The sequence below is a fragment of the Anomaloglossus baeobatrachus genome, chromosome 3 (assembly GCF_048569485.1).
Source record: "Anomaloglossus baeobatrachus isolate aAnoBae1 chromosome 3, aAnoBae1.hap1, whole genome shotgun sequence".
Taxonomy (NCBI): Eukaryota; Metazoa; Chordata; class Amphibia; order Anura; family Aromobatidae; genus Anomaloglossus; species Anomaloglossus baeobatrachus.
Window position 1 is genome coordinate 618091559 of NC_134355.1, and position 27511 is coordinate 618119069.

Genomic DNA, 27511 nt, shown 5'->3' on the forward strand with positions numbered 1-27511 from the left:
GAAGGGTGGACTCCTGCGGAGTCCACGTCCCCTGAGCCCTGTGGTGGAGAAATACTGCTCCCCACCCTGACAGACTCGCATCTGTCGTGACTACTGCCCAGGATGGGGGCAGGAAGGATCTTCCCTGAGACAATGATGTGGGAAGGAGCCACCATTGTAGAGAGTCTTTGGCCGTCTGGGAAAGCGAGACTTTCCTGTCCAGGGACGTTGACTTCCCGTCCCATTGGCGGAGAATGTCCCATTGAAGTGGGCGCAGATGAAACTGCGCAAAGGGAACTGCTTCCATGGCTGCCACCATCTTCCCTAGGAAATGCATGAGGCGCCGCAAGGGATGCAACTGGCCCTGCAGGAGAGATTGCACCCCTGTCTGTAGTGACCGCTGCTTGTCCAGCGGAAGCTTCACTATCGCTGCTAGAGTATGAAACTCCATGCCAAGATACGTTAGTGACTGAGTCGGTGATAGGATCGACTTTGGAAAGTTGATGATCCATCCGAAAGACTGTAGAGTCTCCAGCGTAGCATTCAGGCTGAGTTGGCATGCCTCCTGAGAGGGAGCTTTGACCAATAAGTCGTCTAGGTAAGGAATCACCGAGTGTCCCTGAGAGTGCAAGACTGCTACCACCGCCGCCATGACCTTGGTGAAGACCCGTGGGGCTGTCGCCAGACCAAATGGAAGAGCTACGAACTGAAAATGGTCGTCTCCTATCACAAAACGTAGAAAACGTTGATGTTCTGTAGCAATTGGCACGTGGAGATAAGCATCTTTGATGTCTATTGAGGCAAGGAAGTCTCCTCTGGACATTGAGGCAATGACAGAGCGGAGGGTTTCCATCCGGAACCTCCTGGCGTGCACATGTTTGTTGAGCCGTTTTAGGTCCAGAACAGGACGGAACGAGCCGTCCTTTTTTGGAACCACAAAGAGATTGGAGTAAAACCCTTGCCCTTGTTCCTGAGGAGGGACTGGGATAACCACTCCTTCCGCTTTTAGGGAATCCACCGCCTGCAGCAGAGCATCTGCTCGGTCTGGACGTGGGGAGGTTCTGAAGAACCGAGCTGGAGGACGAGAATTGAACTCGATTCTGTACCCGCGAGACAAAATGTCCGTCACCCACCGGTCTTTGACCTGTGACATCCAAATGCCGGAAAAGCGGGAGAGCCTGCCCCCGACCGGCGATGCGGAGGGGGGGGGCTGGAAGTCATGAGGTAGCCGCTTTGGAAGCGGTACCTCCATTTGCTTTCTTGGGGCGTGTGTGAGTCCGCCACGAATCTGAGTTTCTTTGCGTCCTCTGAGTCCCTTTGGACGAGGTAAATGGTGTCTTGCCCGAACCTCGAAAGGACTGAAACCTCTGCTGCCACTTTTTCTGCTGAGGTTTGGGTGTTCTGGGTTGTGGTAAAGAGGAGTCTTTACCCTTGGACTGCTTAATGATGTCAGCCAATGGCTCGCCAAACAGTCTCTCTCTAGACAAAGGCAAACTGGTTAAACATTTTTTGGAACCAGCATCTGCTTTCCAGTCCTTTAACCACAAGGCTCTGCGCAAAACTACCGAATTGGCGGACGCCATTGAGGTGCGACTGGTAGATTCTAGGACCGCATTGATAGCGTAAGACGCAAACGCCGACATCTGCGTGGTAAGGTGCGCCACTTGCGGCACTGCTGGATGCATGATAGCATCCACTTTTGCTAAGCCAGCTGAAATAGCCTGGAGTGCCCATACGGCTGCGAATGCCGGAGCAAACGACGCGCCTATAGCTTCATAGACAGATTTTAACCAAAGGTCCATCTGTCTGTCATTGGCATCTTTAAGTGAAGCGCCATCCTCCACTGCAACTATGGATCTAGCTGCAAGTTTGGAAATCGGGGGGTCTACCTTTGGACACTGTGTCCAGCGCTTGACCACCTCAGGGGGGAAAGGGAAACGCGTATCTTTAGATCGTTTAGAGAAACGCCTTTCTGGGTGAGCGTCGTGCTTCTGGATTGATTCTCTGAAATCAGAGTGATCTAACAAAGCACTCAATTTACGCTTGGGATAAAGGAAACGAAACTTTTCCTGCTCCGCAGCCGCCTCTTCTGCTGAAGGGGCTGGGGGAGAAATATCCAACAGCCTATTGATGGCTGAGATAAGGTCGTCTACCATGGCATCCCCATCCGGGGTATCCAGGTTGAGAGGGGTTCCAGGAGTGGATTCCTGATCACTCTCATCAGACACATCACAGGGAGACTGATTGCGCTGAGACCCTGAGCAGTGTGAAGACGTCGAGGGTCTTTCCCAGCGAGCTCGCTTAGGGTGGCTGGGGCCATCATCTGAGTCATAATCCTCGGCCTGTGAAGCCGGGGACCCCCCTGTGGGCTGGATACATTCCAAGTAAGGGGGACCTGAGGACAGAGGCCTCGCCGTGCCCAGAGACTGAGCCCCATGCATAGATTGCAAGGTCTCAAGGATTTTTGCCATAGATACAGACATATTATCTGCAAAAACTGCAAAGTCCGTCCCTGTCACCGGGGCAGAACTTACAAGCGTCTCAGCCTGGGTCGCTACCTCTCCTGACTCCGGCTGGCGAAGCAGCACCGGGTCGGAGCATTGCACACAATGGGGGTCATCAGAGCCTGCTGGTAGATTAGCCCCACATGCAGCACACGCAGTATACACAGCCCTTTTTGCCTTGGCCGCCTTGCGTTTTGAGGATGACATGTTGCTGCTTCCACAGAGCGATCTGGGATATGCAGCCAGAAGCGCACCTCACAGTGCAAGAAATACAATATCTATATAACTGTATCCAGTACACTGATACACAGTGAGGCACTAGAGGGACCAGCACAGAAAAATCGCTTACCGCCCGCTTAAAAAGCGGGTGTGTGGTCGCCAGATAGCCCCTAGTCCAGGTCTCCCAGAGCCTTGCGTCCTTCCTCCAGCCAGGCATGCATGTAATGGCTGCCGGCGTCTCGAGAGAGGAAGGGGGGCGGGCCCTGGGCGTTCCTGGCCAAGAGCGGGAAGCCTGCTTCCCTCTGTGCCAAGTGAGAGGGCTGGAGCATGTAAATCAGGCTCCAGCCCTCGTCGCTGCTTGCGAACAGCGTCTCTCCCCTACCCTGAATGACAGGGTGGGGGCGGGAACGAAACGGAGCTGCCGGCGTCCTAGGCCCAAAAAGCCGGGGACTAAAGTTATAACCGCCGCCGCCGTAAAAGCGCGGACGGCGGATCCCCGGCGCACCACAAGTCACAGCAGCGCCGCCCGGTCCAGAGGGGGTCGGCGCTGCGTTCCCAAACACAAACAATCCCCCAGTAATCTGTAGGGACACCAACTCCACGTTGCGGTCCCCGGCGCACTATAACACCCAGCCAGCCCGGAGTGTGTCTGTGCCTGCCGGGGACACAGAGTACCTGTAAGATGCAGGGCCCTGTCCCTGATCGTACTCCTGCTCCGAATCCATCAGGTTCTAATGGGTCTGTGGATGGAGCCCGGCATCAGAGCTGAGAGGCCGGCAGGATCCCACTTCCACAGAGCCCTACAAGGGGATGTGGAAGGAAAACAGCATGTCAGGCTCCAGCCCTGTACCAGCAATAGGTACCTCAACCTTACAACACCATCCAGGGGTGAGAAGGGAGCATGCTGGGAACACTATATGTGTCCTCTTTTCTTCCATCCGACATAGTCAGCAGCTACTGCTGACTAAAATCTGTGGAGCTATGCATGGAATGTCTGACCTCCTTCGCACACAAAGCTAAAACTGGAGAACCCGTGATACCACGGGGGGGTATAGCCAGAGGGGGAGGGGCCTTGCACTTTTAATGTAGTGCTTTGTGTGGCCTCCAGAGGGCAGTAGCTATACCCCAATCGTCTGGGTCTCCCAATAGAGCGCTGAAGAAAAAGACTTCACTAGTGAAATGTCAGATGTCTGTCTCCAGCTACTTATTAAAAAGTAGGAAAAGAAATGAGAAACCTGGAAAACTGAATCTGCTGAAGTAATACAGTACACTGGTCACTGTAGATCCAGGAGATCTGGTCCTATGATTCTTGCTATGTCCCTGTAAACTTGAACAAACATCTGGTAAAGATGTGATTATCGAGTACCGGGTAGAATTGGCTGCCATGTACACACAGTAACAAGGCATACGTACAGTGTCCAGCATGTGAAGAACCTTGTCCTGCTCGCAGGCGTCCAGCCCATCAATGATCACCACTAGTCTCGTCTGGTTCTGTGTGAAGCTGTCAATGGTCTTGGCCATTTTAGCCATCAGTTCTACTTCCCACTTCAAAACCTGCAGAAAAATTAGAATAAGGGTTTTAGAAAATGGTAAAAAGACACAAAAGCCACAGGGCCATCTACAATGTGCCCAATGAAAGGAAGGAGAAATCAGATCAGGCAGAACAGGCTTCCCCCCACTAATTTACCTGCAATGGGGGAGCATGAAGGACAAGCCATACCCATTCGGCCAAAAATGAAGAAATCAACTCTTGTCTATTACTAGTTGAAAGTGTAAATCTGACCCAATTTCAGCATATGATCCTTAAGGCAATGAGATTTCAAGACTTCAAATATAAAAATGTAAGATGATCAAAAAGATTTGCAGGACCCTAGCCCGCTGGTCACGTCGCTAGTCTATGGCCCCTGCCAGACCAGAGCTATGCAAACCTCTTCCTACCTGCCAGCATCCTTGGCGTATCTTCTGTTTCATAAGCCCAAGTTCATTGAGTTGCACCAGGCCTACTAATCAAAAAAGGCATCTGTGAAGACACGGTCCTGTTCAATGTCTGTCAGGGGTTAATGCTCTTAATGTGGCCAGACATGGGTCCCTTTTGTGTGGTAACTTGTGTTTGTTAAGTCATTATTTTCTGCCGGACTCATCGGAGCCTTCCATTGTCTGAGGTTGTGTATTGCTAATTTAATATAAATCCCCTCAGCCTCTCTGTCTACCTCACTCAGAGGAGAATTATACAGGAGAATTAACTATGTGTATTGGAATGCCACCCAATAAGAGCACAGCCTTATTCCACCAATCCGATAAGACCACAATACCCTGGGATGAATGCCCGGGAAATCAAAAAAGGGACAGCTTTAGTCACCAGGGGTTTCTTTTATATATGGCTTCAATCTAGAGGTTTCGGTCCCGGTTGGAAGTCCTTTACCCAGTCTAGGCACTTTGGCGCCGGTTAAGGTATTAGAAACTGCATTACAGAGAGCAGGAGTATTGCCGAGGATGATTCGGCTGTAAGATACCCAGGTTGGGACGATTCGGTTACCTTGCTACGGATTTTGCTGTGCTCGTGAAGCTTCCTACGCTTGTCACTATCCTGTTCCCGGTAGGTGCTTGCCAAAAGCAGGGTGCTACTGGTTTGGGGTATGTGGCCCTGGAAGCATTAATAATTAATATCCTAATCCCTGGTGAGCCAGCGGAAAAGTGAGACTCTGTTGCGTGTTACATCGTGTGATTTGCATGGTTTTGTGTTACATGCCTTTGACTGTTGCAAATCCAATAAAGTCTAATTATTGTGGTTCCCGCACCCTGTCTGAGTAGTGTTCTGCCCATGGGTAAGGCGTTCTGGCGTTCAGTTGGCATGAGCCCTGGTCCATGCGGTGTTTCAAAAGGCAGCCAGGCCAGCAGACAAGAGCACCCACTAACCCCGTGTCTTCACAGTATCAGGGAACTCTATTGGATAGGAGTTTAATGTGGCCACTGGAACAGGGTCTTGCAAATCTTTAACAAGCATCTTTATTACACCACCTCGTCCTCTCAAGCTTGCAGCTTCAATTTAGAAGTTGGAGGAAGGGTTGTATAATAAAAGCCGCCCCCGATATACCCAAAGTCATACTAGCACTCACCTTCATGAACCCCTCGCTCTTCAGCCTGTGCAGCCGGGAGGCTGCGCTATGAAGACGTTTCCTCTGGGAGTTCAGGATGGAGTCCATCACCTGCCACCATGTGAGACAGTTCAGGATCAACACCAAGCCAACCACACAGGCCACGGCTATGAGGATAGCGTTCACTGTCATATTCTTAGGATCTACTTTATAGATGGCCAGCAAGATCACCCCAGCAAAGATGCATGCCATGATGAAGATAAAGATCACAAATGATGGGAGGCAGCATGTCTTTTTCCATTTCTTTTTGCCTACAATATCCAAAAAAAAAATAAAAATAGATTATCTCTCACCGTAAGCAAGACCTTCATATGGGAGCCAACTCCGGACATCCCAAGATGAGATTCCCAGGAGGAAGCGAAGACCAGACATACGCAGTGGAAAGCAGTCTGAGTAGAAGCCTCTACACAAAGCAGCACTACAGTGTGTCTGGTAGCCAGGACCCCCATCTATGAAGCCCACATGCCATAACAGGAGATATGACAAGTGTCCATTAGAAGATAAGATGCATTATTATTCTTTAATGTAGTGACCTGAAGGGAAAAGCCAATTTAATTCCAAACAAGACAGCCCTAAAAATGACTCTCTCCAGCGGAGAGCCCAGGACGGCTACCAGATGGTCCATCTCACAGTGCCTATACAATATTGGTTAGATGTGGAGTCTCAGCTGTGACTTCCAAGAAATGAAGGAACAGATACTGCTCTCTTCTGACCTAGGAGTGTGAAGCACAAAACCGCCGTGAGCATTAAACCATTTGCTACAGGACTGCAATGTTTCTGTACATAAAAGGTAATACAGGGCAGTCGTTCGGGTGGCATCAGATGCCTCTGCAGAAAGTGGAGTCTCAGATGCCACTGATATAGCACTGATATCAGATCACTTTATCCAATGGAGTGTTATACGGTCACTGTGCATATTAAAGGATAGGTCATCTGCATCAGATCGGTGGGGGTCCAACAGCTTTTATCAACTTTGGCAAGATGTAACTATTTAAAGGGAACCTGTCACCACATTTTTGGCCTATAAGCTGTGGCCACCACCACCGGGCTCTTATATATACAGCATTCTAACATGCTGTATATAAGAGCCCAGGCCGGGGCTATAACATAAAAAAACACTTTATAATACTTACCTAATGGTCGCTGCAGTGGGCCTTATGGGCGTCTTCGTTCTCCGGTGCCGGCGCCTCCTCTTTCGGCTATCTTCGTCCTCTTTCTGAAGCCTGTGTGCATGATGCGGCTACGTCATACACACTCGCCGGTCCTGCGCAGGTGCACTACAATATTTTGATCTGCCCTGCTTAGGACCTGAATGCCGACGAGTGTGTATGACGTCAGACCCGTCATGCACCGCGGCTATATAGAAGAAGATGGACAAAAGAGGCGGCGGAGGGACTGGACAACGGAGACGCCCATAAGGCCCACTGCAGCGACCGTTAGGTGAGTATTATAAAGTGCTTTTTATGTTATATCCCCGGCCTGGGCTCTTATATACAGCATGTTAGAATGCTGTATATAAGAGCCCGGTGGTGGCGGTGGCCGCAGCTTATAGGCCGAAAAAGTGGTGACAGGTTCCCTTTAAGAGAATCGGAGCTGTTTTGCAGGACCCGGCAGAAGCAACTACACACTCAATGGACCTACATAGGGCAGCACTGTTTAAGGTTTAGATAGCTGCCAGCAACTGATTGTCGGGGTTGTCAGGTGTTGGACCCTCAACAATCTTAAAGGGAAGGTGTCGTAAAAAAAAAAAATTCAATAACTGAAAAAGTGTAAAGTATTAATGTTTTAGGCCTAAGCCACACGGCGAGAAAATCGGTGCGAGTGGAGTGCGATAAAACATCGCATTCCCCTCGGACCAATTCTAGCCTGTGTGACAGCACACATGAGCGATTATTTTCTCAGCCCTAATCGGACCGAGAAAACAATCGCAGCATGCTGCGATTGTAATCCGAGACTCTTTCTCTCGCACCCATTCAAGTGAATGGGGCGAGAGAAAAATCGCACTGCACTCGCGGTACACCGGTGTACTGCCAGTGCAATGCGAGAATGTCTATAGCCGGCTACACAGGCGAGAGGGAGAGAAATCCCTCCCTCCCCTCCTGAGTGCCGGCCCGCCCCCCGCAGCTGAGGTCTGCTCGCACGAACGGACCTCAGTTGCAAGGACACAAGCATGAGACTCGGCTCTGCTGTACTGCCAGCACGAGCCGAGTCTCATGCAAGGGGATCGCAGTAGTCCCCGTGTGGCCCCGGCCTTAATGTTTTGTTTAAATATTATTATTTGTTTTCAATTCAGCACAATCTACAAAAAAAAATGTTTAAAAGTTTGATATTTTCCAGTTTTAAACATTAAGGGGAGCAGCTGCTAAAAACCTACTGTACAACTAGCTCACATTACAACTGCAGGCAAAGTGGGTGGAATCTGCCCTCATGCGTGTGATGTCACCTCCCCATCCACTTACAGGTGTTTAAAAAAGGATAAGGGAGGATCAAGTTTAGGGACAAAGTGTGGAGCTATTTTGTTGGTGACCGCAAAGAGATCCTGATATGTCTAAAGTGTCACCAAGGACAACTGCATAGTGCTCCACTGTATACGGTGCCCCACTGTACAGTATACTATGCCCCATACACTCTGCCACCATATTACTGTTCCCCAATATTACTGTGCCCCGAGTGCTGAGAGGAGGTACTGCAGAGACACCAGGCTTACAAGAGAAGCTGCCAACCGGGATCTGCAGCCTGTGCACTGAACTACAGATGTCACGCCACAAACACCACTCAGCCGCACGTACTCACTTCAGACCTCCGCTCCTGTCAGGGATCACAGCACAGAGCAGTGAGGCGCTGCAAGGAATGGAGTCCTGATGTGAGCACACAGACGAGGGGAGCGGGAATCGCAGCGCAACTTCCACAACACACCAGGATCAGTTAGGGAGGATCATCGCTGTCTGTCACTGGTACTCACCTTATACCGGACCTCTGCACCTCCTCCTGTGAGCCTGGTGTCTCGTCAACTCCTCCTGTCACAACTCGACTAGCACTGAGTACAGAGTGGGTGACAGGGGGAAGGTGCAGCACACAGTATACGCAGTGGGCTCCACAGAGATAGTGGCAGTATTCTCCCAGAGCTGTGATCTGGACTTCCAGAGGGCATGCTAGGTCACAGCAGGGAGCAGACACAGTGCAGAAGATAGTCGGGCTCCTACCCTTTCAGTCCTTATGCACAGGGACTGTTGCATTTGAGGTAACTGTCGTTGCACACAGCAAATCCAACATGGCAGCCCCAGTGTTTGAGTAAAAAAAGAGAATTTTGTTTACTTACCGTAAATTCTTTTTCTTATAGTTCCGACATGGGAGACCCAAACCATGGGTGTATAGCTTCTGCCTCCGGAGGACACACAAAGTACTACACTAAAAGTGTAGCTCCTCCCTCCGAGCATATACACTCCCCGGATGACAAATCCAACCAGTTTAGTGCCAAAGCTGAAGGAGGACATCCACCCATAAGTAGAGAGAGTAAAACCCGGAATAACCGGAACTTCTGTCTACAACAACAGCCGGTGAAAAAACACGGAACAAGAAACCTGCCGACAGGCAACAGGGAGGGTGCTGGGTCTCCCATGTCGGAACTATAAGAAAAAGAATTTACGGTAAGTAAACAAAATTCTCTTTTTCTTCATCGTTCCTTATGGGAGACCCAAACCATGGGACGTCTCAAAGCAGTCCATGGGTGGGAAATAAACAGAAACTGAGAAGTAGGCGAAACCTAACTTCACAAATGGGCGACAGCCGTCCGAAGGATGCGTCTGCCCAAGCTCGCATCTGCCGAAGCATGAGCATGCACTTGGTAGTGCTTCGAAAGGGTGTGCAGACTAGACCAAGTGGCAGCCTGACAGACCTGCTGAGCCGTAGCCCAAGAGGCACCGACAGCTCTGGTCGAGTGCGCCTTAATCCCTGGCGGGGGAGGCATCTGAGAACATAGGTAGGCATCGGATATGGCCGACCTAATCCAATGAGCTAGGGTCGGTTTAGAAGCAGAGAGACCCTTGCGCTGACCTGTGGTCAGCACAAAAAGAGAGGTGCACCGCCTAAAAAAACAGCGGTGCGTGACACATAGATCCGGAGCGTCCGCACCAAATCTAAAGCATGCAACGCTTTCTCAAAGCGATGCACAGGGGCCGAACAAAGGGAAGACAATGAAATGTCCTGGTTAAGGTGGAACGGAGACACCACCTTAGGGAGAAGGCCCGGAGTTGGATGGAGAACCACCTTGTCTTGGTGAAAAAAAACAAAAAGGGTGACTCCGAAGAGAGCACAGTCAAATAAGAGACTCTCCTGAGAGAAATTATGGCCACCAGAAAAACCACTTCCTGTGAAAGACTAAACAACGAAACCTCCCTAAGAGGCTCAAAGGGGGGTTTCTGTAAGGCCATGAGGACCAAAGAAAGGTCTCAGGGATCCAGAGACCGCCGGTAAGGCGGAATGATGTGAGATGCGCCCTGCATGAGGGTGCGCACCTGGGCCAGTCGGGCGATACGCCGCTGGAGCAACGCTGACAGAGCCGAGACCTGTCCCTTGAGGGAATGAGGGACAGACCTAGCTGCAGGCCGGACTGTAGAAAGGACAGGATGGTCGGCAAGGAAAAAACGGCCAAAGAGCATGGCCGGAAGACCGACACCAGGACAGGAAAATTCTCCAAGTCCTGAGGTAAAACCTGGCCGAGGAAGACTTCCGAGCCTGAGTCATAGTGAAGATGACCTCGGAAGGAATGCCTGAAGCCGTAAGGATTCAGGGCTCAAGAGCCACGCCGTCAATCTGAGAGCCGCAGAATTGTTGTGGAAAACGGACCCTCTGAGAGAACGTCTGGCCGGTCCGGGAGATGCCACAGCACCTCTACGAACAGACGGAGCAGGTCTGGGAACCAAGCTCGCCTGGGCCTGGGGCGATGAGTACGACCCGACGGCCCTCCATTTTGATCTTGCGCAGGACTCTGGGCAAGAGAGCTAGAGGGGGAAACACGTAGGCCAGACGGAACTGGGACCAATCTGGAACCAGCGCGTCCGCTGCCAAGGCCTGAGGATCGTGGGAGCGAGCCACGTAAACCGGGACCTTGTTGTTGTGCCGGGATGCCATTAGATCCACTCCCGGAGTGCCCCGCCTGCTAAATTGACCGGAACACTGCTGGATGCAGGGCTCACTCGCCGCTGTCCACGGTTTGACGGCTGAGATAATCTGCCTCCCAGTTTTCTGTGCCTGGGATGTGGACTGCGGATATCGTGGACTTGGAGTCCTCCGTCCACTGAAGGATATGTTGAATTTCCAACATTGCTAGGCGGCTGCGAGTCCTAGGACTACAGCCCTGATTTCCAGCACATTGATCGAGAGGGCTGATTCGGACGGAGTCCAAGTGCCCTGTGCTCGGTGGTGGAGAAACACTGCTCCCCAGCCGGATAGACTGGCATCCGTGGTGAGAATCACCCATGACGGGGCCAGAAAGGAGCGTCCCTGGTACAGAGAGAGGGGCCGAAGCCACCACTTAAAGAGAGCTCCTGGTCTTTGGCGACAGAGCCACCAGCCTGTGCAAGGAAGAAGTCCCTTGTCCCAACAGCGGAAAATGTCCAGCTGCAGGGGACGCAGATGGAACTGGCAAGGGGAACCGCTTCTATTGACGCCACCATCTGACCCAGCACCTGCATGAGGTGCCTGATGGAATGACGGCGGAGCCTCAGCAGAGAGCGAACCGCCAGATGAAGAGACTGCTGTTTGACTAAGGGCAGCTTCACAAGTGCCAGCAGAGTCTCGAATTGCATCCCTAGGTACGTAAGTTCCTGGGTCGGGGTCAGAGTGGAGTGAGTGAGCGAGACACTCCGCTGAGAGTGAGCGAGACACTCCGCTGAGAGTGAGCGAGACACTCCGCTGAGAGTGAGCGAGACACTCCGCTGAGAGTGAGCGAGACACTCCGCTGAGAGTGAGCGAGACACTCCGCTGAGAGTGAGCGAGACACTCCGCTGAGAGTGAGCGAGACACTCCGCTGAGAGTGAGCGAGACACTCCGCTGAGAGTGAGCGAGACACTCCGCTGACAGTCTGCACTGGATGAAGCCCTGACTAGAAGGGCGTCCAGGTAAGGAATCATTACCAACCCCTGGAGGAGCAGAACCGCAACTGGTGAATACACGAGGGGCCGTGGCTAACCCAAAGGGGAGAGCCACGAATTGGAAATGTTCCTCTCCGATTACAAAACGTAGCCAACGCTGGTGTGAAACTGCGAATGGCACATGCAGAGAGATATCTCTGATGTCGATGGATGCTAAGAAATCTCCTTGGGTCATTGACTGATCGCAGAGATTCCATGCAAAATTGCCGCACCTGAACATGCTTGTTGAGAAGCTTGAGATCCAGGTCGGAAAGCACCGTCCTTTTCGGGGACTAGGAAGAGATTTGAGTAGAAATCTCAGAACCGTTCCCAGTCGGGAACTGGTACAATTACTCCATTGGCCTGCAAGAATGCCACGGCCTGTGAGAAGGCGGCGGCCTTGGAGCAGGGGGGAGTTGTCAGAAAAAATCTGTTTGGCGGCTGAATAGAATTCTATTCTGTAGCCGTGGGAGATGGTAACCCACACCCACTGATCGAAGACGTGTTGAAACCACACGTCGCCCAAGAGGGAGAGCCTGCCACCGACCAAGGACGTTACTGGCGCGGCCAGATAATCAAGAGGAGGCTGCCTTGGTGGCAGCAGCTCCTGCCGACTTAGGACGCGGCTTCATGCGCCAGTTGGTTTACGGACCTTGGCTGAGTTAGTGGACGAGGCCGAGGGCTTAGAGGACGACCAGTTAGAGGAAACGAAAGGAACGAAACCTCGACTGGTTCCTGCCCTGGAAGGTTTCCTGGGTTGTGGCATGGAAGTACTCTTCCTGCCAAAAACTTCCTTAATAATTTCATCCAGTTGTTCACCGAATAGACTGGTCCCGGCAAAAGGGAGTCCAGCAAGGAACTTCTTAAGAAGCATCTGCCTTCCACTCTCGAAGCCACAGGAACCTGCGGATAGCGAGGGAAGTAGCCGAGGCCACCGCAGTGCGGTGACAGTCTCCAGCTATAGGATGAAAAGACTGAAGCCTGGAAGTTAAGGCAACCAATTCGGGCATAAAGGCCCTGGTGAGGGAATGCATCTCCTCCCGAGAAGCAGAGATGGCTTTGAGAGCCCGCACTGCTGCAAAAGATGGGGAGAACGAGGCCCCTGCCGCCTCATATATAGATTTGGCCAGAAGGACAACCTGGCGGACAGTGGGATCCTCAGAGAGATGCCGTCAGCCACTGATACAACTGTCCGGGCTGAAAGTCTAGACACCGGAGGGTCCACCCTTGGTGAATGAGCCCACTCCTTGACCACCACTGGTGGAAGGGGGAAACAGTCATCAGAACCACGCTCTGGGAAGCGTCTGTCAGGACAGGCTCTGGGCTTGGTCAAAGTGACCTGAATGCTGGAGTGGATAAGGAACACACTCCTTGTTCTCTTAGGCAAGGTATACTGATGCTTTTCTGCCAAAGAGGGGTGCTCCCCTGATACAGGCGGATTGAGGTCCAGTACAAATATAATGGACGCAATCAAATCATTAGCATCTGTGTCACTTTCGGACAGATCAATGGGGTACATGGAGAGCGTCCGAGCCCCCAGTAAGGCATCCTCCTTGTCCTGCGAGTCAGCTCGTGAACCAGAGCCGCGGGGCGAGGAGGGAAAGGGGACCCTGCGTCTCCATTTTAGGAGGACGGGCTCCCAGATGAAGAATCCTCTGTGAGCTTTGCTGAGCGAGCCGTAGCAGCAGAAGCGCCCTGAGAAGGGGGCTGATGCATGCTCAGCAGTGTCCGGGACAGCTGTCCCCTGGAGAGAGGGATTCTACCCCGGAGCCGGAGCAGCCGGAGGGACCACTGGGGATAAGCCTCCAGGCTGAGGCACCACTATGTCAGAGCAGGCATCACAATGTGGTTATGTGCTCGGTACAGACAGTACGAGTCAACATGCGGTGCATAATAAAAAACAGCCTTGCAGCCCTGCACTGATATGAGACATGCTGCAGAAGTGGGGGCTCTGTCCAGAAAGACCCCCAGCAGAGTATATAAACAGAGTATATAAGCAGAAGCACAACCAGAGGTTGTGGCTTGCCAGACCGTTTAACATAACATCTCTGTGCCCTCCAGATTCCCCAGAAGTGGGGGCTTTTCGGAAAAAAAACCCCAGCAGAGTATATAAACAGAGTGTATAAGCAGCTGCACAACCGGAGGTTGTGGCTTGCCAGACTGTTTAACATAGGGGCATCTCTGTGCCCTCCAGATCCCCCAGAACGGGGGGCTCTGTCCCAGGCCCCCATTTGTCACAATGTGTTTGCAGACATTGATCTCTGTGCCCTAGAACGCTGAGAAAATGGCGTCCACAGCGAGGAGAGGGGGCAGGGCCTACTCTGAGAGCAGGACGGAGAGCAAATGAGGCATACAGGGGAGGGAATCTTTCCTCAGTGAGGAGTGTCCCTTCCCTGTGCTGAGCAGCCGGTGGGCGGAGCCACCCTGTCTCACTGCACTGACTGACATAGAATCGAAACTAGGCCTCAGGCGAAGCCGGGGCCTAGATTTAAACATGCGGCCAGCGTGCAGGCACCATCGGTGCGGTTCTCCAGTGAAAACTGGAGAACCGGCCGGAAATGTTAAAACATACATATAACACATTCTCCCCCACAAATAAAGCACAAGGGACCCCTAGAAAGACCACTTTCTGTGGTAATAACGTCTCAGTACTTAGCTTGAGACGCAGGTGCCAGGTCCCTGGGGGGTCATCGCTCCGTCCGGCAGGATCCTGAACAGGGCTGCGGATGGAGACCGGTCTCCTGCAAAGCAGTGAGAACCGTGATGGCTCCCACTTCAAGCCAGAGCCCCAAGGGATGGCGAAGGAGCGCGGCATGTGAAGGCTCCAGCCCTGAAATCAACCTTAACAGCACCGCCGACACAGTGGGGTGAGAAGGGACATGCCGGGAGTCCAGATTGGACCCGCTTTTCTTCCAAATCTTTGAAATCAAAAATCAAAAATCAGAGGATGCATGTGTGTGTGTGACCTCCTAAACACAAAGCATTGAACTGGTTGGATTTGTCATCCGGGGAGTGTATATGCTCGGAGGGAGGAGCTACACTTTTAGTGTAGTACTTTGTGTGTCCTCCGGAGGCAGAAGCTATACACCCATGGTTTGGGTCTCCCATAAGGAACGATGAAGAAATAGAATTAAGTAAAAACTAAATAAAATATTAATTTAATTTTGAATTAAAATAATTGATTCCATAATCACTATTATTAATACAAAACTTAAAAAACGTGGCACTTTCCCTTTAACCCTAAAACGTGCAACCATAGAAATCTACCATAGAATACAAGTAACCTAGCAGGGCTGCGAGGCCCCAGCTATGCGTTCTAGGGTTAAAGATAGGCCATCAATAACTTGTAACTTGACAGCTCCTTTAACCCCAAATAGGTCACATTTATTTTGTTCGGCACTGCATAGTATGTTACACACAGTGTATAATGGTGGCAGCACTGTATACTACTCATATCTAGGCAAGGCTATGAAAGCTTTCTTTGGCCGCCTTATGGTATTATTTGGGCACTATACCGTATGGCGCTTATAATTAGATGAGGTTCTCTGTCACTGTATGATGTGCCAACATAATCTACTGCATAAAACACTTTGCCTGTCCTGGCAAAATGTATTCTGGGACAGCTTACTCTACATAAGACCATGGTAGATTAAGTGTACACCTAAATCACCAGAACATTCTGTACATGCTCTACAAGACCTCAGAAGATGACAGCTCTAAACCAGAACTGTCCAGAATGAAAGACGCAAACCAGGATTCTATAAGAAATGTTAAGCATTTGCGACGTAGTTCACCTTTCTTAGCAAAACGTCATCTATAAACGCTTAGATCTATAAACGCTTAGATCTATAAACATTTCCCATCTCAGATATGAAATCTACTTTCTGCCAGCAGAGGCAAAGTACCTTGAGTTTCTTCAGTTTTGAACACCCTGAAGAGTCGAGTTGCTAGAAAACCAAACTCTCTCTCACAAGCGTCTGACAGCGTGGCGATCATTTCTGCCATAGACGTCTCTCCCCCAACACTGGATAAGCGATTGTAGTCCGTAAACAGGAACCTGAAAAGAGGAAAATCAGCTCAGGAATAAAAGCTCAAAGCGACAATTCAAAAACTGTGGTTAGAAGTCTGCGGACTCTGTATGGTAAGCCAACTGTACATGTGTGTGGGATAGTTGGCCAAACAGGGGTCAAAGGGAAGATCCTCATTTTGATTAAACATAATACGCAGGATAGTAGATCTTCCAAAACTGATGCTAACTGGTTATCATATTTTTAATAAGTTGCAGATCAAAGTTAAAAAAAATAAGCATATACCCAGGCCTTGCTGACAGGGACAAAAGGCAAAACTTTTCTTCCCTAAAAGGGTTACTCCTAGAATTGCATTATTTTTCACAAAAGGCCGGTAAATGTATATGTATTATTAATACACAGATCAAGCCCAAAAAATTATTGTACATTTGTGTCATGTATAGGCTTTCAGTTTCACATAGCTGATGGGGTACTTCATGGCAACTATAGTCCACCTGATTGCATACAACTCAAGGTATTGCTTTGGACTGCAGCTGTAGTTAAAATCAATCTATTAATATAGAAAAAGTTGTAGTGTAGCCCAGTCTTAAACTGAAATACCTACAAGCACCCTGCTTCTGTTAAGTGCTGCAGTCCCCTCACTCCCTCTCCAATATGCTGCTTACTTGATAGCCAGCTAACTAATGAATGTGTTAAAAAAAAAACACACACCCTTCCAGCACAACTCAGCTCTACCTAAACCACAGACATTTGGCACATCATCAATCTAATCTATGTTTAAAATTACCAAAGGGGTGTATAATTACTCAGGATTATTTCTCAAAACAGCAGGGAAATACCAAAATATGTATACAGGACAGCACAGCACAGCCTGGACACTTGTCTAGAATGTCCGTTTTTTTGCATTAAGAGTGCTCTACTGGATATTGTTTCTTCCCTGATGAGTCCAACGAAACGTATCAGGAGGTCCAGGAGCTTGGATGGTTGAGGGCAGAGTGTTGCCACCTGGGAGGGTATAGTGTGGCTGTGATATTAGCCCCCCCTCTGGTGTATAGTGATAACACCTTTTCTTTATCATTACTTTTTGCATACTGATGAATTACCCCTATGGCCATTATTATATTTGTCAGTAATTGTCAGGGGTTTGGATTGTGATAAGGATAATAGTATCACTACCCTATTGGATAGACACATCTGACATCATTAAGTTTATTTACTATTCAACCATACGTTTCTGTACAATGTGTGTGGCTGGGGATTTTGTTTTATTAATGCTTTGAGTGTATGTTCTTGCTTATGTAATTCTAGGCTTTAGTAATTTTTCAAGTCACCCATTTAAGCTGGGTTCACACTAAGCGACAACGACGTCGCTGTTACGTCACCATTTTCGGTGACGTAGCAGCGACCTTGTAAGTCGCTGTTATGATCGCTGCTTAGCTGTCAAACACAGCAGAAGCAGCGATCATAACGTCGCTGTGCTACATGTGCAGAGAGCAGGGAGCCGCGCTTAGCGCTGGCTCCTTGCTCTCCTAGGTACAGTACACATCGGGTTAATTAACCCGATGTGTGCTGCAGCTACATGTCACAGTGCAGAGAGCAGGGAGCCGCGCGCACTGCTTAGCGCTGGCTCCTTGCTCTCCTAGGTACAGTACACATCGGGTTAATTAACCCGATGTGTGCTGCAGCTACATGTCACAGTGCAGAGAGCAGGGAGCCGCGCGCACTGCTTAGCGCTGGCTCCTTGCTCTCCTAGGTACAGTACACATCGGGTTAATTAACCCGATGTGTGCTGCAGCTACATGTCACAGTGCAGAGAGCAGGGAGCCGCGCGCACTGCTTAGCGCTGGCTCCTTGCTCTCCTAGGTACAGTACACATCGGGTTAATTAACCCGATGTGTGCTGCAGCTACATGTCACAGTGCAGAGAGCAGGGAGCCGCGCGCACTGCTTAGCGCTGGCTCCTTGCTCTCCTAGGTACAGTACACATCGGGTTAATTAACCCGATGTGTGCTGCAGCTACATGTCACAGTGCAGAGAGCAGGGAGCCGCGCGCACTGCTTAGCGCTGGCTCCTTGCTCTCCTTGCTACAGTATACATCGGGTTAATTACCCGATGTGTACTGCAGCCACATGTGCACAGAGCAGGAGCCGGCACTGGCAGCAAGAGCGGAGGCTGGTAACGAAGGTAAATATCGGGTAACCAGGGAAAGGTCTTCCCTTGGTTACCCGATGTTTACGCTGGTTACAGCTTACCGCAGCTGCCAGACGCCGGCTCCTGCTGCCTGCTCGCTTCATTTCGTCGCTCTCTCGCTGTCACACACAGCGATGTGTGCGTCACAGCGGGAGAGTGACGACCAAAAAATGAAGCTGGACATTCAGCAACGACCGGCGACCTCACAGCAGGGGCCAGGTCTTTGCTGGATGTCACACACAGCGACAGCGACGGGACGTCGCTGCAACGTCACAGAAAATGGTGACGTAGCAGCGACGTCGTTGTCGCTGTGTGTGACACCACCTTTAGCATGGTTAGGTACTAATTGAAGACCACACTCATTATCATGCTTTTTCTTTGCCATGTCTAACAACTGTCTGGCTAACTAGGCTATACTCCCCTTTATCAAGCGGTCAACAGCTTCCCCAAATTCATAACTGTGTGTAAAAATAATCAAGTGTTTTTTGTCCCCATATCATGTTATTTTTTTTCTTCTATGTGAATTCTCCAAGTGCGACATTGGTGGCTTTGGGCAGTCCACATTTTTGTCTGTTTTTATCAATTAATAGATCCAATAAAGGTTACATTTTATTATTAATTTCCTGTAAACATATTTTGGTATTGCTCTGCTGTTTTGCTAATCTATGTTTAGTTTACACTCTTCAGTGCAGACTACAGTAATCCATCAGCCCAATTTTATCTTCTGCCATCTGCATCAAAAAAGCTATATGTGCTTTTTTTTAAATCGCTGATCTGTTAGCTGGTTTCCAGCAGAGCTCAATTGCCCTGCGAACTACTCTGCCTACAAAATGAAGTTGGTAATAACTAGACACAATACAGCTGAATTAAGCAGGGCTGAGCTGAGTGTTGTGCTTGCTACTGACAGATCATTCATGCAAAAAATGGCAAATCAGAGATGCAGAGGTGAGCAGACCGAATTGCCCCATAATCACTCGTGAATTAACCTTGAGCAATGCATTCATCATATCTCATGACCAAAATATAAAATATTTTTTTTTCCTTTGGGGGGGTAATATTTTTAATTTAGGGCAAAATATCTGCTTATGAGTATAGGCACGCTTATAAATTTAATACAAAATTTTTGCTGTTGCGAAAAGGAATATCAGTAAAAAAAGAAGGGAATTTTGTTACTTACCGTAAATTCCTTTTCTTCTAGCTCTTATTGGGAGACCCAGACGATTGGGGTATAGCTACTGCCCTCTGGAGGCCACACAAAGCACTACATTAAAAGTGCAAGGCCCCTCCCCCTCTGGCTATACCCCCCCCGTGGTATCACGGGTTCTCCAGTTTTAGTGCCAAAGCAAGAAGGAGGAAGCCAATAACTGGTTTAAACAAATTAACTCCGAATAACATCGGAGAACTGAAAAACCGTTCAACATGAACAACATGTGTACCCGCAAACAACAAAAAAACATCCCGAAGGACAACAGGGCGGGTGCTGGGTCTCCCAATAAGAGCTAGAAGAAAAGGAATTTACGGTAAGTAACAAAATTCCCTTCTTCTTCAGCGCTCTATTGGGAGACCCAGACGATTGGGACGTCCAAAAGCTGTCCCTGGGTGGGTAAATAAATACCTCATGTTAGAGCTGCAAAACAGCCCTCCCCTACGGGGGTGTCACTGCCGCCTGCAGGACTCTTCTACCTAAGCTGGCATCCGCCGAAGCATAGGTATGCACCTGATAATGCTTGGTGAAAGTGTGCAGACTGGACCAGGTAGCTGCCTGGCACACCTGTTGAGCCGAAGCCTGGTGGCGTAATGCCCAGGACGCACCCACGGCTCTGGTGGAGTGGGCTTTTAGCCCTGAAGGAACCGGAAGCCCCGCAGAACGGTAGGCCTCTAGAATTGGTTCTTTGATCCATCGAGCCAGGGTGGCTTTAGAAGCCTGCAACCCCTTGCGCGGACCAGCGACAAGGACGAAAAGTGCATCGGCACTGCGTATGGGCGCCGTGCGGGAAATGTAGATTCTGAGTGCTCTCACCAGATCTAGCAAACGTAAGGCCTTTTCATACCGGTGAACCGGATGAGGGCAAAAAGAAGGCAAGGAAATATCCTGATTAAGATGAAAAGAGGATACGACCTTAGGAAGAAACTCCGGAATGGGGCGCAGCACAACCTTGTCCTGGTGGAACACCAGGAAAGGAGCCTTAGATGACAGAGCTGCCAGCTCAGACACTCGCCGAAGCGATGTGATCGCAACAAGAAACGCCACTTTCTGCGACAGCCGAGAAAAGGAAACTTCCTTCAGAGGCTCGAAGGGCGGCTTCTGGAGAGCAACTAGTACCCTGTTCAGATCCCATGGATCTAACGGTCGCTTGTACGGGGGCACAATATGACAGACCCCCTGCAGGAACGTGCGCACCTTAGGAAGACGTGCTAGACGCTTCTGAAAAAACACGGATAGTGCCGAAACTTGCCCTTTAAGGGAGCTGAGCGACAAGCCCTTTTCTAACCCCGATTGCAGAAAGGAAAGAAACTTGGGCAATGCAAATGGCCAGGGAGACACTCCCTGAGCAGAGCACCAGGACAAGAAAATCTTCCACGTTCTGTGGTAGATCTTAGCCGAATTCGACTTTCTAGCTTGTCTCATTGTGGCAACGACTCCCTGAGATAATCCAGCAGATGCTAGGATCCAGGACTCAATGGCCACACAGTCAGGTTCAGGGCCGCAGAATTCTGATGGAAAAACGGCCCTTGGGACAGTAAGTCTGGTCGGTCTGGCAGTGACCACGGTCGACCGATCGTGAGATGCCACAGATCCGGATACCACGACCTCCTCGGCCAGTCTGGAGCGACGAGTATGACGCGGCTGCACTCGGATCTGATCTTGCGTAGCACTCTGGGCAAGAGCGCCAGAGGCGGAAACACGTATGGGAGCTGAAACTGCGACCAATCTTGAACCAAGGCGTCTGCCGCCAGAGCTCTTTGATCGCGCGACCTCGCCATGAATGCCGGGACCTTGTTGTTGTGCCGGGATGCCATTAGGTCGACGTCCGGCACTCCCCAGCGGCGACAGATTTCCTGAAACACGTCCGGGTGAAGGGACCATTCCCCTGCGTCCATGCCCTGGCGACTGAGGAAGTCTGCTTCCCAGTTTTCTACGCCTGGAATGTGAACCGCGGATATGGTGGATGCTCTGTCCTCCACCCACATTAGAATGCGCCGGACTTCTTGGAAGGCTTGCCGACTGCGCGTCCCTCCTTGGTGGTTGATGTATGCCACCGCTGTGGAGTTGTCCGATTGGATTCGGATCTGCTTTCCTTCCAGCCACTGTTGGAAGGCCAGTAGAGCAAGATACACTGCTCTGATCTCCAGAACATTGATCTGAAGGGTGGACTCCTGCGGAGTCCACGTCCCCTGAGCCCTGTGGTGGAGAAATACTGCTCCCCACCCTGACAGACTCGCATCTGTCGTGACTACTGCCCAGGATGGGGGCAGGAAGGATCTTCCCTGAGACAATGAGGTGGGAAGGAGCCACCATTGTAGAGAGTCTTTGGCCGTCTGGGAAAGCGAGACTTTCCTGTCCAGGGACGTTGACTTCCCGTCCCATTGGCGGAGAATGTCCCATTGAAGTGGGCGCAGATGAAACTGCGCAAAGGGAACTGCTTCCATGGCTGCCACCATCTTCCCTAGGAAATGCATGAGGCGCCGCAAGGGATGCAACTGGCCCTGCAGAAGAGATTGCACCCCTGTCTGTAGTGACCGCTGCTTGTCCAGCGGAAGCTTCACTATCGCTGCTAGAGTATGAAACTCCATGCCAAGATACGTTAGTGACTGAGTCGGTGATAGGATCGACTTTGGAAAGTTGATGATCCATCCGAAAGACTGTAGAGTCTCCAGCGTAGCATTCAGGCTGTGCTGACATGCCTCCTGAGAGGGAGCTTTGACCAATAAGTCGTCTAGGTAAGGGATCACCGAGTGTCCCTGAGAGTGCAAGACTGCTACCACCGCCGCCATGACCTTGGTGAAGACCCGTGGGGCTGTCGCCAGACCAAATGGAAGAGCTACGAACTGAAAATGGTCGTCTCCTATCACAAAACGTAGAAAACGTTGATGTTCTGTAGCAATTGGCACGTGGAGATAAGCATCTTTGATGTCTATTGAGGCAAGGAAGTCTCCTCTGGACATTGAGGCAATGACAGAGCGGAGGGTTTCCATCCGGAACCTCCTGGCGTGCACATGTTTGTTGAGCCGTTTTAGGTCCAGAACAGGACGGAACGAGCCGTCCTTTTTTGGAACCACAAAGAGATTGGAGTAAAATCCTTGCCCTTGTTCCTGAGGAGGGACTGGGATAATCACTCCTTCCGCTCTTAGGGAATCCACCGCCTGCAGCAGAGCATCTGCTCGGTCTGGACGTGGGGAGGTTCTGTAGAACCGAGCTGGAGGACGAGAATTGAACTCGATTCTGTACCCGCGAGACAAAATGTCCGTCACCCACCGGTCTTTGACCTGTGACATCCAAATGCCGGAAAAGCGGGAGAGCCTGCCCCCGACCGGCGATGCGGAGGGGGGGGGCTGGAAGTCATGAGGTAGCCGCTTTGGAAGCGGTACCTCCGTTTGCTTTCTTGGGGCGTGTGTGAGTCCGCCACGAATCTGAGTTTCTTTGCGTCCTCTGAGTCCCTTTGGACGAGGTAAACGGTGTCTTGCCCGAACCTCGAAAGGACTGAAACCTCTGCTGCCACTTTTTCTGCTGAGGTTTGGATGTTCTGGGTTGTGGTAAAGAGGAGTCTTTACCCTTGGACTGCTTAATGATGTCAGCCAATGGCTCGCCAAACAGTCTATCTCTAGACAAAGGCAAACTGGTTAAACATTTTTTGGAACCAGCATCTGCTTTCCAGTCCTTTAACCACAAGGCTCTGCGCAAAACTACCGAGTTGGCGGACGCCATTGAGGTGCGACTGGTAGATTCTAGGACCGCATTGATAGCGTAAGACGCAAACGCCGACATCTGCGTGGTAAGGTGCGCCACTTGCGGCACTGCTGGATGCATGATAGCATCCACTTTTGCTAAGCCAGCTGAAATAGCCTGGAGTGCCCATACGGCTGCGAATGCCGGAGCAAACGACGCGCCGATAGCTTCATAGACAGATTTTAACCAAAGGTCCATCTGTCTGTCATTGGCATCTTTAAGTGAAGCGCCATCCTCCACTGCAACTATGGATCTAGCTGCAAGTTTGGAAATCGGGGGGTCTACCTTTGGACACTGTGTCCAGCGCTTGACCACCTCAGGGGGGAAGGGGAAACGCGTATCTTTAGATCGTTTAGAGAAACGCCTTTCTGGGTGAGCGTCGTGCTTCTGGATTGATTCTCTGAAGTCAGAGTGATCTAACAAAGCACTCAATTTACGCTTGGGATAAAGGAAACGAAACTTTTCCTGCTCCGCAGCCGCCTCTTCTGCTGAAGGGGCTGGGGGAGAAATATCCAACAGCCTATTGATGGCTGAGATAAGGTCGTTTACCATGGCATCCCCATCCGGGGTATCCAGGTTGAGAGGGGTTCCAGGAGTGGATTCCTGATCACTCTCATCCGACACATCACAGGGAGACTGATTGCGCTGAGACCCTGAGCAGTGTGAAGACGTCGAGGGTCTTTCCCAGCGAGCTCGCTTAGGGTGGCTGGGGCCATCATCTGAGTCATAATCCTCGGCCTGTGAAGCCGGGGACCCCCCTGTGGGCTGGATACATTCCAAGTAAGGGGGACCTGAGGACAGAGGCCTCTCCGTGCCCAGAGACTGAGCCCCATGCATAGATTGCAAGGTTTCAAGGATTTTTGCCATAGATACAGACATATTATCTGCAAAAACTGCAAAGTCCGTCCCTGTCACCGGGGCAGAACTTACAAGCGTCTCAGCCTGGGTCACTACCTCTCCTGACTCCGGCTGGCGAAGCAGCACCGGGTCGGAGCATTGCACACAATGGGGGTCATCGGAGCCTGGTGGTAGATTAGCCCCACATGCAGCACACGCAGTATACACAGCCCTTTTTGCCTTGGCCGCCTTGCGTTTTGAGGATGACATGTTGCTGCTTCCACAGAGCGATCTGGGATATGCAGCCAGAAGCGCACCTCACAGTGCAAGAAATACAATATCTATATATATGTACCCAGTACACTGACACACAGTGAGGCACTAGAGGGACCAGCACAGAAAAATCGCTTACCGCCCGCTTAAAAAGCGGGTGTGTGGTCGCCAGATAGCCCCTAGTCCAGGTCTCCCAGAGCCTTGCGTCCTTCCTCCAGCCAGGCATGCATGTAATGGCTGCCGGCGTCTCTAGAGAGGAAGGGGGGCGGGCCCTGGGCGTTCCTGGCCAAGAGCGGGAAGCCTGCTTCCCTCTGTGCCAAGTGAGAGGGCTGGAGCATGTAAATCAGGCTCCAGCCCTCGTCGCTGCTAGCGAACAGCGTCTCTCCCCTACCCTGAATGACAGGGTGGGGGCGGGAACGAAACGGAGCTGCCGGCGTCCTAGGCCCAAAAAGCCGGGGACTAAATTTATAACCGCCGCCGCCGTAAAAGCGCGGACGGCGGATCCCCGGCGCACCACAAGTCACAGCAGCGCCGCCCGGTCCAGAGGGGGTCGGCGCTGCGTTCCCAAACACAAACAATCCCCCAGTAATCTGTAGGGACACCAACTCCACGTTGCGGTCCCCGGCGCACTACAACACCCAGCCAGCCCGGAGTGTGTCTGTGCCTGCCGGGGACACAGAGTACCTGTATGATGCAGGGCCTGTCCCTGATCGTACTCCTGCTCCGTCTCCATCAGGTTCTAATGGGTCTGTGGATGGAGCCCGGCATCAGAGCTGAGAGGCCGGCAGGATCCCACTTCCACAGAGCCCTACAAGGGGATGTGGAAGGAAAACAGCATGTCAGGCTCCAGCCCTGTACCAGCAATAGGTACCTCAACCTTACAACACCATCCAGGGGTGAGAAGGGAGCATGCTGGGGACACTATATGTGTCCTCTTTTCTTCCATCCGAAATAGTCAGCAGCTACTGCTGACTAAAATCTGTGGAGCTATGCATGGAATGTCTGACCTCCTTCGCACACAAAGCTAAAACTGGAGAACCCGTGATACCACGGGGGGGGTATAGCCAGAGGGGGAGGGGCCTTGCACTTTTAATGTAGTGCTTTGTGTGGCCTCCAGAGGGCAGTAGCTATACCCCAATCGTCTGGGTCTCCCAATAGAGCGCTGAAGAAAAACAAAAAACTATCAACTAAAATCCCTCAGCTACTTTTATTTCTTCCAAAATCCTCACCTTACTGGCAGTGCTTTGGTGGTCTGCTCTGGGAGCTCAGGGGGATTCACGAACATCAGTTTCAACAGTAATTCCAAGTAGCCAATATGTCGGGCCAGCCTTGTACTCAGCACCCAGGCCCAGTTCCAATTCTCTCCTTCCCGACGTCCACCAAAATACACCACAGCTGTAAAAAGGAAAATCGTATTCAAACACAAGGGCTCATTATTCCAGATTTCATACGGTCACTGTTCGTGTTCACCAAGGTAATCCTAAGGATGTGGAAAAATAAATCCAAGGCAAAGGAAAGCCCTGACTGATAGAGGTAAAAACAATCCGAAGTAAAGGGGCATTTCCATCGAAAATATTAATGACGTATCAACTCAACTTTGGAATGAAGCCCCGTTTCCCATGAGAGCTGCACATACTCTACACCACCACCTCTGCATACCCCGCTCGAGAGACTCATTTTTACGAAGTTCAACACACAAACCTTTAAAAAAAAAAAAAAGTTCTCCAAATGTATTAAGTCCGACCCAGTGTATCACAATTTTTCCTAACATGCCAGATTTAGTAATTAACCCTATAAAATATCCATCATGGATCATCTTTCCTTAGTTCTCTGAACTACATTATTCTTCTTTAAGGCCCCTTTCACATTGCGCTTTAGCGGCTCCGTCGGGGCATCCGTCCGAAATCCGGCCCCTCCCCAAAATGTGTTTCGAATGTATGTGCCGACAGGGCCATTGAGTATAATGGAGCAGACAGAGCAAGCGTATGCTCTGTCTTGCACCATTTTTGGGTGTATACACTTTCTGCAGGCGGATGCCCAGATGTAGCAGACTACGTTCGGGTGTCTGCCTGCAAAAAGCATATACACTTGAAAATGGTGCAAGACCAAGCATACGCTTGCTCTGTCTGCTCCATTATACTCAATGGCCCTGTCGGCACATACATTCGAAACACGTTTTGTGGGGGGAGGGGCGGGATTTCGGACGGATGCCCTGACGGAGCCACTGAAACGCAATGTGAAAGGGCCTTATTCCTCCTGGAAATGTTAGAATAAATTGGCAAATAGTCGCTACCAGTTGGGTGTGCCACTTTGCCTATTCTGATATTGTCCAATCATGCCTTTCAATGCCTGAATGAGCAGGGGCTGTGAGAGAATAGAATCCACTTTGTTCTCATTGTGTGCATCTTATGTTAGAACTAATCCTGTCATAGGGTTCAGCTAACACTGATGGGAGGGGAATTTTCACATTTCCGTTCACATCTCTACTGCTCTTATTGGTTTTTAGCTAGAAGGGCAATTTTCCTTTGTCTGTGGCCCTATATAAACTGGTCACATGTACTAATAAAAGTGAATTCTTTGAGGACACCATACTAAAGGCGGCGTTACACGGGACGATATATCCCCCGTCGTTTGTGCGTCACGGGCAATTAATTGCCCGTGGCGCACAAAGTCGTTAAACCCCTGTCACACGTACTTACCTCCCTAATGCCCTCGCTGTGGGCGGCGAACATCCTCTTCCTGAAGGGGGAGGGACGTTCGGCATCACAGCGACGTCACACAGCAGCCACCCAATCGAAGCGGAGGGGCGGAGATGAGCGAGTCGCAACATCCCGCCCACCTCCTTCCTTCCTCATTGCCGGCGGCCGCAGGTAAGCTGTGTTTGTCGTTCCCGGGGTGTCACACATACTGATGTGTGCTGCCTCGGGAACGACGAACAACCTGCACACAGAAGGAGGGACGACATTATGAAAATGAACGACGTGTCAACGAGCAACGATAAGGTGAGTATTTTTGCTCGTTAAAGGCCCCTTTACACACTGCAACATCGCAAACGACATCGCTGTAATGTCACTGGTTTTGTGACGTAATAGCGACCTCCCCAGCGACATTGCAGTGTGTGAAACACATCAGCGACCTGGCCCCTGCTGTGAGGTCACTGATCACTACACATCTCTCAGGACCATTCTTTGGTCCTTTGTTTCCCGCTGTGCAGCATGATCGCTAGAAAGTCTCAGTGTGTAAAGGGG

General features: G+C 50.7%; 1 protein-coding gene across 3 annotated transcripts in view; it reads right to left on the reverse strand.

Annotated features, from left to right (window-relative positions):
• KIDINS220 (kinase D interacting substrate 220) overlaps positions 1-27511 on the reverse strand; it is a 249348-nt gene that overhangs the window by 129609 nt on the left and 92228 nt on the right. For all 3 annotated transcript variants that reach the window (XM_075341087.1, XM_075341086.1, XM_075341085.1), the window contains exons 15-18: positions 25493-25658; positions 15894-16045; positions 5819-6108; positions 4116-4256 (exon numbers count right to left, since the gene is read on the reverse strand). In XM_075341087.1, coding sequence (XP_075197202.1) covers positions 4116-4256; positions 5819-6108; positions 15894-16045; positions 25493-25658 — 749 coding nt within the window. The remainder of the gene's footprint in view (positions 1-4115; positions 4257-5818; positions 6109-15893; positions 16046-25492; positions 25659-27511) is intronic.